The 12880-nt window shown below is 42.1% G+C and overlaps 2 protein-coding genes across 5 annotated transcripts in view; one reads left to right on the top strand and one right to left on the bottom strand.

The window, feature by feature from the left end:
- Positions 1-4845: 4845 nt before the first annotated feature.
- TMEM69 (transmembrane protein 69) lies at positions 4846-9070 on the bottom strand. 3 transcript variants are annotated; one of them, XM_027537416.1, is made up of 3 exons: positions 8973-9070; positions 6995-7127; positions 4846-5849 (listed from the first exon to the last, which is right to left on the bottom strand). In XM_027537416.1, exons 2-3 carry the CDS (start codon positions 7046-7048, stop codon positions 5136-5138), a joined length of 768 nt encoding a protein of 255 aa, XP_027393217.1. In that variant the 5' UTR covers positions 7049-7127; positions 8973-9070; the 3' UTR covers positions 4846-5135. The 3 variants fall into 3 exon arrangements, with proteins under 3 accessions (XP_027393217.1, XP_027393215.1, XP_027393216.1); XM_027537414.1 differs by having other exon boundaries at positions 4849-5849; positions 6995-7124; positions 8973-9054; XM_027537415.1 differs by having other exon boundaries at positions 4849-5849; positions 8695-9005.
- Positions 9071-10286: 1216 nt separating this feature from the next.
- GPBP1L1 (GC-rich promoter binding protein 1 like 1) overlaps positions 10287-12880 on the top strand; it is a 71976-nt gene continuing 69382 nt past the window's right edge. Inside the window, exon 1 of one of the 2 annotated variants that reach the window (XM_027537413.1) lies at positions 10287-10373. The gene's annotated coding sequence lies outside the window, so the exon portion shown is untranslated. Of the gene's footprint in view, positions 10374-10863; positions 10993-12880 lie in introns of those variants that run through there. The other variant, XM_027537412.1, reaches the window with a different exon arrangement.

The following is a 12880-nucleotide window of genomic DNA, read 5'->3' on the forward strand; positions in this document are numbered from 1 at the left end:
ATATAAGCATCTGAATGCAGAGTTCCAAAGAATAACAAGGAGAGATAAGAAAGCCTTCCTCAGCAATTAATGCAAAGAAATAGAGGAAAACAATAGAATGGGAAAGACTAGAGATTTCTTCAAAAAAATTAGAGATACCAAGGGAACATTTCACACAAAGATGGGCTCACTAAAGGACAGAAATGGTAGGGACCTAACAGAAGCAGAAGATATTAAGTGGCAAGAATACACAGAAGAACTGTACAAAAAACATCTTCACAACCCAGATAATCACGATGTTGTGATCACTCACCTAGAGCCAGACATCCTGGAATGTGAAGTAAGTGGGCCTTAGGGAGCATCACTACAAACAAAGCTAGTGGAGGTGACGGAATTCCAGTTGAGCTAATTCAAATCCTAAAAGATGATGCTGTGGAAGTGCTGCACTCAATATGCCAGCAAATTTGGAAACCTCAGGGAGCGTGTTGGGCTGCCGTCTATGGGGTCGCACAGAGTTGGACACGACTGACGCGACTTAGCAGCAGCAGCAGCAGTGGCCACAGGACTGGAAAAGGTCAGTTTTCATTCCAATCCCAAAGAAAGCTAATGCCAAAGAATGCTCAACTGCATTCATCTCACACACTAGTAAAATAATGCTCAAAATTCTCTAAGCCAGGCTAATGCCAAAGAATGCACAACTGCATTCATCTCACATACTAGTAAAATAATGCTCAAAATTCTTTAAGCCAGGCTTTAGCAATACGTGAACCGTGAACTTTCACACGTTCAAGCTGGTTTTAGAAAAGGCCCAGGAACCAGAGATCAAATTGCCAACATCTGCTGGATCATCGAAAAAGCAAGAGTGTTCCAGAAAAACATCTATTTCTGCTTTATTGACTATGCCAAAGCCTTTGACTGCATGGATTACAATAAACTGTGGAAAATTCTGAAAGAGATGGGACAACCAGACCACTTGACCTACCTCTTGAGAAATCTGTATGCAGGTCAGGAAGCAACAGTTAGAACTGGACATGGAACAACAGAGTGGTTCCAATAGGAAAAGGAGTACGTCAAGGCTGTATATTGTCACCCTGCTTATTTAACTTCTATGCAGAGTACATCATGAGAAACGCTGGGCTGGAAGAAGCACAAGCTGGAATCAAGATTGCCAGGAGAAATATCAATAACCTCAGATATGCAGATGATACCACCCTTATGGAAGAAAGGGAAGAGGAACTAAAGAACCTCTTGATGAAAGTCAAAGAGGAGAGTGAAAAAGCTGGCTTAAAGCTCAACATTCAGAAAAACGATCATGGCATCCGGTCCCATCACTTCATGGGAAATAGTTGGGGAAACAGTGTCAGACTTTATATTTTGGGGCTCCAAAATCACTGCAGATGGTGACTGCAGCCATGAAATTAAAAGACGCTTACTCCTTGGAAGGAAAGTTATGATCAACCTAGACAGCATGTTAAAAAGCAGAGACATTACTTTGTCAACAAAGGTCTGTCTCATCAAGGGTATGGTTTTTCAGTAGTCATATATGGATGTGAGAGTTGGGACTATAAAGAAAGCTGAGCACCAAAGAATTGATGCTTTTGAAGTGTGATGTTGGAGAAGACTCTTGAGAGTCCCTTGGACTATAAGGAGATCCAACCAATCCATCCTAAAGGAGATCAGTCTTGGGTATTCATTGGAAGGACTGATGTTGAAGCTGAAACTCCAATACTTTGGCCACCTGTTGGGAAGAGCTGACTCATTTGAAAAGACCATGATGCTAGGCAAGATTGAAGGTGGGAGGAGAAGGGGACGACAGAGGATGAGATGGTTGGATGGCATCACTGACTCAGTGGATATGGGTTTGAGTGAACTCCGAGAGTTGGTGATGGACAGGGAGGCCTGGCATGCTGTGGTTCATGGGGTCACAAAGAGTCAGACATGACTGAGCGACTGAACTGATTAACATGATCTTCCCCCAAAATATTTCAGTATACTTCTAAATATTCTGTCCAGTGTACTTGGGGGCATGGGTTTGATCCTTGGTCTGAGAGCTAAGATCCTGTATGCAGTTGGTGGGGCTGAGAAAAAATAAGGGGTCAGTTAGCTTAACATCTGACTTGCTCATATTATGAGAGACTGAGATCAGAGAAAAGTTCTAAGTCTGTGTAGTACTCATGCAATTTAGAAGCAAAGAAGTAATTTTTCTCACTGAAACAATCTGAGTAGAATCTGAAAAGGATCTTCTGAAAAGTATGAGCTTTCATTCCTTCAGTATCAGGCTGTCATAAACTTTTCTCTACATAAATAAGGATCGTTTGGTGATTTTAGGCACAGGCTTTAACTGGTATACTTCCCAATGATCAGAACAAGCTCTAGCACCATAGTATTATATGTGTTTGCTAGGACTGTTTCATTTAACTGCAAGTACTGCAGAAATGTATTGTCTCAGTTTTGGATTTCCAAAATCTGCAATCAAGGTGTTGGTGGAGTTAGTTCCTTCTGAGGGCTAAGAAGGAAAGACCTCTTCAAGGCTGCTTCTTGGCAAGTAGATCTTCATGTTCACTGATATTCTCTCTATATACATGTTTATCTCTAAATTTCTCTTGTTATAAGAACACCAGTAATATAACATTACAATCTACCCTTATAATCTCACTTTAACCTTATTACCTCTGTAAAGACCCCTGTCTTCAAGTAAGGTCACATTCTGAGATATTGTGGATTGGGACTTGAACACACAAAAAAGTAAACAAGTTACTACTCTAGATTATGATCTTTCCACAGCAAGAATCACTGAAGTGGAAATTATATGTATATAATTTACTTATGAAATTTCTTACCTAATATTTGAGTACTTATACAAAGGTAGGCAACCCACTCCAGTATTTTTGCCTAGAGAATCCCATGGACAGAGCCTGGCAGGCTTCAGTCCATACAGTCCATGGGGTCGCTAAGAGTTGGACACGACTGAGTGACTAACAGAGAGATACAAAGGTTATATATATCATATCCATTTCCTAATTTATATTCTTACATTTTAAATGTTTTTTTTCTTTTTATGAGACTAAGCATCTGAAAAGACTAGGTTTTCAAGTTAGAATCCAAGGTATTTTTTTCACTGTTTTAAAAAGCTTCTGTATGAGTTGACTTGTAAAACTAGATAGAACATTATAAAAATGACTCTAGATTGACTTTTCCTAGTTTGTACATGTGTGCATGCTAAGTCATGTCAGTAGTGTCTGACTCTTTGTGACCCAGTGGACTGTAGCCCGCCAGGCTCCTCTGTCTGTGGGATTTTCCAGGCAAGAATACTGGAGTGGGTTGCCATGCCCTTCTCCAGGGGATCTTACTAGTTGCTTTATTCAAGTATTTTTTTTACCAGTTGGTGTTATGTTTGAAGATAAGTTGTATCTACTTCTTGTTGTTCAGTTTCTAGCTTGTGTCCCACTCTTTGTAACCCTATGGACTACAGCAAGTTAGGCTCCTCTGTCCTCCACCATCTCCTGGAGTTTGTTAAAATTCATGTCCATTGAGTCGGTGATGCTCTCTAATTATTTCATCCTCTGCTGCCTCTTCTCCTTTTGCCTTCAATCTTTCCCAGCATCAGGGTCTTTTCCAGTGAGTCAGCTCTTCGCATCAGGTGACCAAAGTATTGGAGTTTCAGCATCAGTCCTTCCAATGAATATTCAAGGTTGTTTTCCTTTATGATTGATGGTTTGATCTCCTTACAGTCCAAGGGAGTCTCAAGATCCTTCTCCAGCATTATAATTCAAAAGCATCAATTCTTTGGCGCTCAGCCTTCTTTATGGTCCAACTCACATCTGAGCTTCCCTTGTAGCTCAGCTGGTAAAGAATCCACCTGCAATGCAGGAGACCTGGGTTTGCTTGCAGTCACTGTCCACAGTGATTTTGGAGCCCAAGAAAAAATCTTTCACTGCTACTTTTTTCCCTTCTATTTGTCATGAAGTTATAGGACTGGATGCCATGATCTTAGTTTTTTTAATGTTGGAAGTTTCAAGGCAGCTTGGTCACTTTCCTCTTTGACCCTCATCTAGAGGCTCTTCAGGTCCTCTTCATTTTCTGTCATTAGAGTGGTATCATCTGCGTATCTTAGGTTGATATTTCTCTTGGCAGTCTTTGATTCCAGCATGTGATTCATCCAGCCTAACATTTTGCATGACATATTCTGCATGTAAGCTAAATAAGCAGGGTGACAATATCCTTTCCCAATTTTGAACCAGTCAGTTGTTCCATGTCCAGTTTTAACTGTTGCATCTTGACTCACAGGTTTCTCAGGAGACAGGTAAGGTGGGTCTGGTACTTTAACAACCCCGTGAACAGTATGAAAAGGCAAAAAGATATGACATTGGAAGATGAGTCTCCCAGGTAGGAAGGTGTCCAATATGCTACTGGGGAAGAGCAGAAGGCAATTGCTAATAGCTCCAGAAAGAATGAAGTGTCAGGGCCAAAGTGGAAACAGCACTCAGTTGTGGATGTTTGTTGAGGTGAAAATAAAGTCTGATGATATAAAGAACAATATTACACAGGAATCGGTAATGTTAGGTCCATAAATCAAGTTCTGTCTATACTCTGCCAAATATCCTGATAAAACCAGAAAATATGTCCAGCTTTTCTTTGAACACAGCTTTCCCTTGTGATAGTGCTTCCTACTGACTTTTAAAGCCATAGATCCTTTCAGTTCAAATAACTAGGTTATGCCAGGTAAAATGAGCTCGGAAATGCAATTTCCCGGGGCAACTGCAATGAAAACTCCACACTAGAGCCACCTATTATTTTCAGACACTCATGAAGTTTTCCTCTGAGAGTTTATGTGTGTGTGTTTTCAATGACCGTAAAGCTCTAGCACAGTGTTTTTCATCTTTTTTTATTTACATTCTTCAAAAATTAAAACACTGAAAATTTTAAGTGGATGACTATAACTCATAAAAAGACTAAATGAGAATTTTACTTAAGGGTTTTCAAGCTGCTTCTCAGTGATTTCTATAAGATAAAGATTTATACAAATGAAAAATAGTTTGTAAAGAAAATATCACCTTTCCTGGGAAAAAGCTAAACAGGAGAGGTAGAAAAAGATGACTGCAAAACACAAGGCTTCTAACCAACATGCTAACATTATCTATAGAGTAGTTTTATATTTATTTTACTTGCCCAAGTCCCTTGGGTCCTTTCTCTGGATAAAAATCTTTCACTAGTAAAGTGATTACAAATGAAAAAAAGGCCACTAAAGTGACTACTATCCTCAGGGCTTTGAACCAATTGGGGTAATGGGGCAAGAGAAAAAGTTCAGTGTGTAATGCTATCCCCAAACCTATTATTACTGTGACTATAGCTTCACTGAGTCTTTCAGAAATAAAGAAAGCAAACCATGAAAACACAACAGGAGCTATACTATTAGCTAAATTGAGGAAGTCTGGTTTGGCTGGACTACCTTCTGGCAGAGCAAAACCCCATCTGATCCCTCCCAAGAAAGAAAGGAAACTGGCTCCATAAGCCATCTGAGTAAAAGCTAACATGGGAATATAAGTCTTGGTCATCACCATGACCAGTGGTGGAGCAACGAAGGGGATTAGTCCTGCCAGAGTTATGTATAATGCTGGCTTTGGGCTGTCAGGCAGGAAACTGATGGTTCGTGGTGGCCTGGCTGGAAGCACTGCTTGCTCTTGCTTCTTCTTAAAACTGCATAGGGAAGTATGATAATACTGTGTCTTGTTCACACATGCTGGAAAGGATGAGAAAAGCCAAAGCCTCGAAAACAAAGGGGAAAAGTTCTGCTCAAGACATGTCTTGTGAGTAAGTGTTTCTATTCTCCTGCTGGCTCCTGGTCTGACTGTGGAAGTGTACTTCAGCATCTACAGGGAAAACAGAACCAGAAGACAACGAAACAGACTTAAAAAAGAAAATCACCAAATGTTTTAGTCACAATATGAAACAATATAAAAACAAACCATGTGCTTTCTGTTAGCATGTCAAACGTAAAGGTTGGCGTATAGGGTGATGTTATTGCTGCAAAGACTATTAAATAACTATACAACATCCAAAAGAAGCTACTACAGAATAGAAACCGTGATGTTATCCCATGAAAGATCTGGAGGAACAGATAAAGACTAGGTCTTTAGCTTTTGGCATTCTAAACTGCCTCTTAAGAAGCTGCACTAATTACTATGGCAGTTCTGTTTTATGTAAAGAAAATTAAGCTTTAGATACTGCAGACTTTTCATAGCTTCATGCCTTTCTACAAGTCTCTGCCTAGAATTTTAGATTACCATTTTCTCTCTAGGGAACTTACCTTTCAAAATTCAGCTGGAAGCTTTCTCCAATGTGATTTAATTCTGCTATAAGTACCCTATGCACACTCCTATCATAACTCTCACAGTGAATTAAAATCACATATTCATTTGTCTGTCTCAGTAGACCTGAGGGCTTGGACCATATGTTTTTTTTTCCTTTGCCTTAAAAAAAACTCCCCGGTGCCGTTCATGGAACATGGCCAAAGCAATAACCTCTTCTGCTGATTCTGTTCTTTAGTGAGTAAATTCCATACTTCAATAGTTGCACAGATCAACTGTAACTCAGAAAATACTGGATTAAAGAAAACAAAAGAGCTATTTAAAGAATCTTGGTAGTTACTCAAAGTTGCTAGGAATGAGTCCATCTTGAGAACTGTTTTTTTTTTCTTTTTGTCTAGAATGTTCTTCCCTGAGGTATCTGCATCGCTCATTGCCTCACTCTGACCACCCTATTTATAAATGCAAAACTTAAAAGTCTACTGTCCCTATTCCCCTTCCCTGCTCTGTAGTTCTCCACAGCACTTACCATTTGACATACCAAATATTTCACTTTGACATATTAAATATTTTCACTTATTTGTATTTTACTCTTACCCAGATCAACTAGAGTATGAAGATAAGGATTTTTGTCTTCTTTATTTTACTACTATTGCCCAGTGAAGCAGTGCTTGGAAAGTAGTGCTCAAATATTTGCTGAATAAACCAACCTTTGAAGATGCTTGAGAACACTTCCTGATGAAGTGAAGCATACTGGCTCCCATTGAAAGTCTTGCTTAGGAAGATGCCACACAGTTCTGATTAATGTATTTTAAGTGGAGGGTCTGAATCAGAAGCATGCTGCTGTGAACAAAATAAGATGTCATTTAATTTTCTTCACTTCATAATTTTTAAAAATAGGAATTTGGGGGAATTTCTTCCATGTAACAGTTTCCTTTGGAAACAGTCATTAATGTTTAAAAAAATCAGTAACATGTAGTAAATAAATCCTTTTCTTTGAACTATTATTTTAGCTTTTGCTCTTGGGTGTAAAGAGTAATGCAGAGCGTGTATCTAGATTTTTACAAATGCCTCTATCATTTCCCAACCGTGTGACCTTGGATAAATTGCTTCCTTGAAGTGCCAGCTTTCTTATCTTTAACACTGAAAGTCATAGCTTGTCTGCTTTCTTTTTTCTCCTTAGTTATGTATTTTGGGGCTTAGGAGTTTATAGCTTAAAAGTAATGATAATAGCAATCAATACAACTAGCTGTGAACCAGGCATTATAACTATGTGTTTAATATGCACTGACTTATTTAATACAGTCACCTCATCAACTTGGTGCTGAGTGATACTAATAATCTGTTAAGTTAGAGTGCAGATTTTGGAGTCAAATGACCTGGGCTGGAATTCTGGCTCTACCATGTATTAGTTATGTGATTTTGGACAAATTATTTAATCTGATTATAGTGCAGTTCACTCACCTAAGGCTTATAATAACTACATAGGGTCGCTATAAAAATTAAATAAGCTAATAGATGTAAAAAGCTGAGCACTGTCCCTAACACAAAGCAGGCACTAAACACACACACACACACAAAACCACCAAACTAGCTATTATTCCCACCTTACAAAATGTAAGCAACCAGTACGTGTCTGAATGAGAATACTATGAACCCAGATCTGTCATGTTTACATGAGTCCTAGTATTAACCAGAAAAACAGAAGTGTCTACAATCCAAAACCCACAGTTGCTGCTTAATTTAAAAACTTGGGGACTTCCCTGGTGGTCCAGTGGTTGAGAGTCTGCAGTCTCCCAATGCAGGGGACGTGGTTTGAGCCCTGTGGAGGAACTAAGATCACACATGCAAAAGCAACTAGGCTCTCCAGCCGCAAGGAGTCACATCTAAGACCTAACACAGATTAAAAAAAAAAACAAAAACTTGGCAAAGCCCCCTTGCCTGCCCCCTTGCAGGTCTATCAAAAGATTCCTTTATTAATAAATTTCTCACCTATTGGGGGAAAAAAAAACCAAACAGTGAACTAATTTCTTGATCACAGATATTAGGGCTGGGTCAAGAAATTCTGTATACCAGACTGTCAATGGCTATCTCTCCATATATGGAAGTAAGTAGGGAGTTAAGTTATCCCGGTTAATTAGATAATATGGGCTTCCCTGGTGGCTCAGATGGTAAAGAATCTGCCTTCAATGCAGGAGACCCAGGTTTGATTCCTAGGTCAGGAAGATTACCTGGGGAAGGGAATGGCAACCCACTCCAGTATTCTTGCCTGGAGAATTCCATGGACAGAGGAAACTGGCAGCCTACAGTGCATGCGATCACAAAGAGTCGGACACAACTGAGTGAACACACACACACACACACACACGCTTCCACACATACACGATTCCTGACTCCCAAACACACATACCTGCTGGACCGACCTACTCACGTTTGTTCAAAATCACCTTTTTAAGGGATTTCAAAAATATACATGCTCCCCAACCTTCCGAACTCCCTAGGCACTGTGACAAGTGCTTACAAACTGCAACTCTTAGAGCCGACATCAGTAGAAAAGGGATGAGGTCTGGACGCAGAGATCCCCGGGAAATCTTGCTCAACAGTGCCCGCGGATTCAATTTACACCAAAGCCTTGGTGCCCCACCACTTTTCCCAACCTGCATCTGTGGCAACAGCCCTTCTACTCACTTGCCAGCGACGCACACAGAGGTAGAAACCTGAAGAGCTCGGAACTCTGGGAAAAAAAAACTTCCGGCAAGTGAGAATAAATAGTCCCCCCTCACTTCCTGAGAGCAAAAAAAATGAATCCGGGTGGAAACTTGACCAGCGCTAACTAGGTCCCACCCTGGGTTTTCTGTAAAATCTTAGTTCTAGTAGAAACTGGCTTTTGAAGTCTGTAGGGTACTTAAATGGTCCTTTCCTTTCTAGTACAGGTTTCCCAGCCAACAAAATCTGCACAGCAGAGTTCGGGAATGTAGAGTGCAATTACGGAGTGATGGTGGTATAAGAAGGTAGGAGATTCGGAGTCCAGGTCAAGTATGACTTGGCCAAATTGCTTGCTATCTCTGGAACTCATTTTTTCTTTTTAAAAAATATTTATTAATTTGGCTGCACCGGGTCTTAGTTGCAGCATGTGGGATCTAGTTCCCCGACCAGGGATCGAACTGGAACCCCTTAGACTGAGAGTGCAGAGTCTTAGCCAGTGGCTCACCAGCGAAGTCCCTGGAACTCATTTTTGACTTTGCATTAAAAAGGGGTTTCTAGGATAGCCTGGGCATATCTCACAGCTCATTAAGGTACTGAACTAGTACTACTTAAGGGGAAAAAAGTTCCACTTCATTCTCTTTGCTGGTGCCTGGAAATTTTGTTAAGAAATAAAGAAAACAAGGGGCAAGACTTTTATTTTCATGAAAAGTGTGTTAAGAGCCTTTAGGGTGATCCGTAAGTTAGATTATTCCTCCTGTCACTCTCTGCTTTAACTTTTATTTGTGGGCTTTGTGACCTTGAGCAGGTCCCTTCCCTTCTCCGGGCCTCCATTTCACAGTCTATCAAAGGAAACACCATCAGGCAATTTGCGCGTTTATCTGAAAACAAAAGGAGAGCTGCAGGAGCCCACGCTAGCCAGTTTCTCCATTCCTCCCGATTCTAGGTAGTCTAGCTTCCTGGTTGCCGGATATCACATGGTTTAGCCTCTCGTACAGAACAGATTCACAGCCAATTCTTCCTAATAGTAACACTTTTCAGTCGCCATAGGCTTTCACTTTTATTTCCTTCTCGGCCATGGCAGCGCCGCCCCTTCCCGTTATGCGATACCCAATGAGACTTAGGGCTGAAGAAACAGCTTCTCCGCCCTGGCACTGGAGCAGGCTCTGGCCAGAAAACCGCCCAGTACTGGGACGGGGGCGTGACGCCAGCCGTCGGGCGGAACTACCACTCCCAGCGGGTAGTGCGTCGGGACCAGCCACTCAGGCCGCCAAAGCCCGGCCGTGTGGCCTGCTGGGGGCTGGAGTCTTAACGGCGCGCGCACGTGAAAGAAGGAAGGCGCCGAAGGTGGGAAAGGGTCGGAAAACACACGCGCCTACAAAACCGGTTTGTTAGTATTTGTAGATGTAGTTTGGAGAAGTGCGCTTGCTGAGAGATGGGCTGTGGGAAGGTGCAGAATGAAGGGGCGGGGAAAAACGGGTGCACATACACACCCCCACCCACTCATTCACCGGCGCCCAGGCCCTAGTGCCTGGAGAGGAGATGTGAAGGGGAGTACCAAATCCAGCTGGTCTCTGCCTCTGAGGCGGCGCTAGGAAAGACAGTGTTCAACTCTGTAGAGGGGCGGGGGCGCCGCCAAGAGACGCAGCGGAGGGAGCTGGGGGCGGGGCAGGGAATAACCGCCGTCCCCTCGGCTAAACGTTGGCTGCTTGGGGCGCCGGCGGGGGTCACCCCGAACAGGGCTCATGCGCATGCGCGTGCGCCCTTGTGGGTGGTGCGAACGGGTGGGCGTGTGTGAGGCGGGGTGAGATCGGGGGAGGGCCGGGCTGGTCGTCGCTCCTCCCCGTCCACCCGGTCTGCCCCTCCTGGGCCTTGTGGGCCGGGCAGCCATTTTGGGAAGACCTTTGTTATGGTTGTGGGCTCTCCACCTCTGCCGGATCAGGAAGCTGGGGACTCGCCCTCAGACGCTGCGACTGGTCCCTAACTGTAGCCCCTCCACTGCCCGGTGAGTGAGAGTTCTCGACAACGGGGCAGTAGGGGATCGTGAGTGATCCGGCGCAGGGCTCCACCCGGTGCCTGCCTGACCGGCTGTTGAAACAAGTTGAAGGAGGCTCTCACACAGGTGGTTGGGTGTAGGTCGGTCCGAGGACCGGGAGCGGAGCCCACGGGTCGTGTGGTTCGAACGGGGCACCTTCCCCCACGCGTGGAGCGTTGCACACGAGCGTCGTCGAGAGCCAGAGCGCTCCTACTTTAACTTTGCTCTTCGGGTCGGAACGCTCACCTGCGGCTCTCTGGCTCCTCTCCAGGCGTTCCGGCTTATTGGTGATTGAGTAGCTTGGTTTACGGTTACTTTTTCTTTCTCCTTCTTAAATTAGAGCCAAGGGCTTTTGTTTCCCAGTGATGGAAAAATCTAAGGGGAAAAAAACGTGTGAGTCAAATGTGGGGTATCTGAGGGGGAAAGAAGAGCTTTAACCCCGCACCCCTGCCCCCAGTGTTCCGGTTCCCCTTGGTAGCGAGGTGTTTTCGTTAATTTAGATCGTCTGTCCAGCCTCTACCGACTCCTCCCTATCTGAAGAAAAAAGCTGGTCGATCTTTAAGTGTTTTAGTGAGGACTTTTTCTGTTTTACATCTGTCTACTTCTCCCTACTGTCCGTGAAACTCAAAAGAAAGGCTGAATCTAAAATGGCTGTAGCTTGGGGAAGTGCCCCGAGCTTAGTAACTTAAACACGTTAACAAGTCTTGAATTCTTAGTTATTTTTCCTTAGTTATTTTTCAACAACTGGGTCTTTTGATCTTACTGTTGTCTTGTCTTGAAGAGCCTTTGCTAGCTGAAAACAAAGGTGAGGCTAAAGTAGTTTGCTTACTCCAAAAGTTTACATAAGAGTGGGTGCGGTTTTTTTGGTAGTTGCTTATAGTTTTGAAATTGTGCTGTGGTGTTAATTTTATCAGCCAACTTTGTGCTGTTAAGTTGGTTTGTCATATTTGTTAAAATACATGCTCTTAATGTTTATTGCTTATCTGGGAAAAATAAAGTTTATGGTGGCTCATGTTTAGTTTAGTAACAGAAGTCACATTCTGTGTAATTCCTTCCAATAAGTATAGTGATTGGTCTTCAATAGACTTAGATTTGCAGTTTGGTCGATTGCTGGCCTTTTCTAAGGTCTTTTATATTGGGACACGTATCAGAAGAATGTAAGACAAATGAAAACAGACTTTAAGTGGAGTGCCTGATTGTTGTGCCCTTTCAAACAAAAGGCTGTTTTTTTGTTTGCAGCTTAAAAAACAACATTAGATCCAGAGGTTTAACTGAAAACAAAAGGGCATAGAATGGAAATCAAAAACAGTTAACTTCAGTATTTGGGAAGATGCTCCAGTTTCAAGTTGAAATCTGTCTAAAAGATAAAATAATAAAGTGCTAATTGTGAATGAGAAGTTTGGAATTAATAGGAAAATAAACTATTTTACTTCATCTTCCTTCCCTAGGGAGTCAATTTCAATTTACCTCTCCACATTCGTTCAATATGAAAGTTTACTTTTGTCAACTCCCCTGGGATTTTTTGTTGTTCTTAAATTATTTTGGTGGTTTTACAGAAAAAACGTTTAAAGTGATTTATAGAAATTACAAGTCAATTGCTTTGTGTTTTTCTTTTGTTGACTACTGAACCCATAAACTTGGGTGAGACCTCTTTTTTTTTTTTAAAGGTTCTCAAAACTGTACATACTGATACAAATATTCTTTCAATTGATTCTGAATAGCATCTTAGCAAAGCTCTTGAAATTTGGTCGTGGCGGGGTGTTAGGAAGCCATTTTTATTTTGAATGAATTCAGCTTGGTTTTCTTGTCAGTGGCTGTTTAGTAGTTTGGTTGAGGACAGCACATGCAGCCATTTTAA

The sequence above is a fragment of the Bos indicus x Bos taurus genome, chromosome 3 (assembly GCF_003369695.1).
Source record: "Bos indicus x Bos taurus breed Angus x Brahman F1 hybrid chromosome 3, Bos_hybrid_MaternalHap_v2.0, whole genome shotgun sequence".
NCBI classification, from domain to species: domain Eukaryota; kingdom Metazoa; phylum Chordata; class Mammalia; order Artiodactyla; family Bovidae; genus Bos; species Bos indicus x Bos taurus.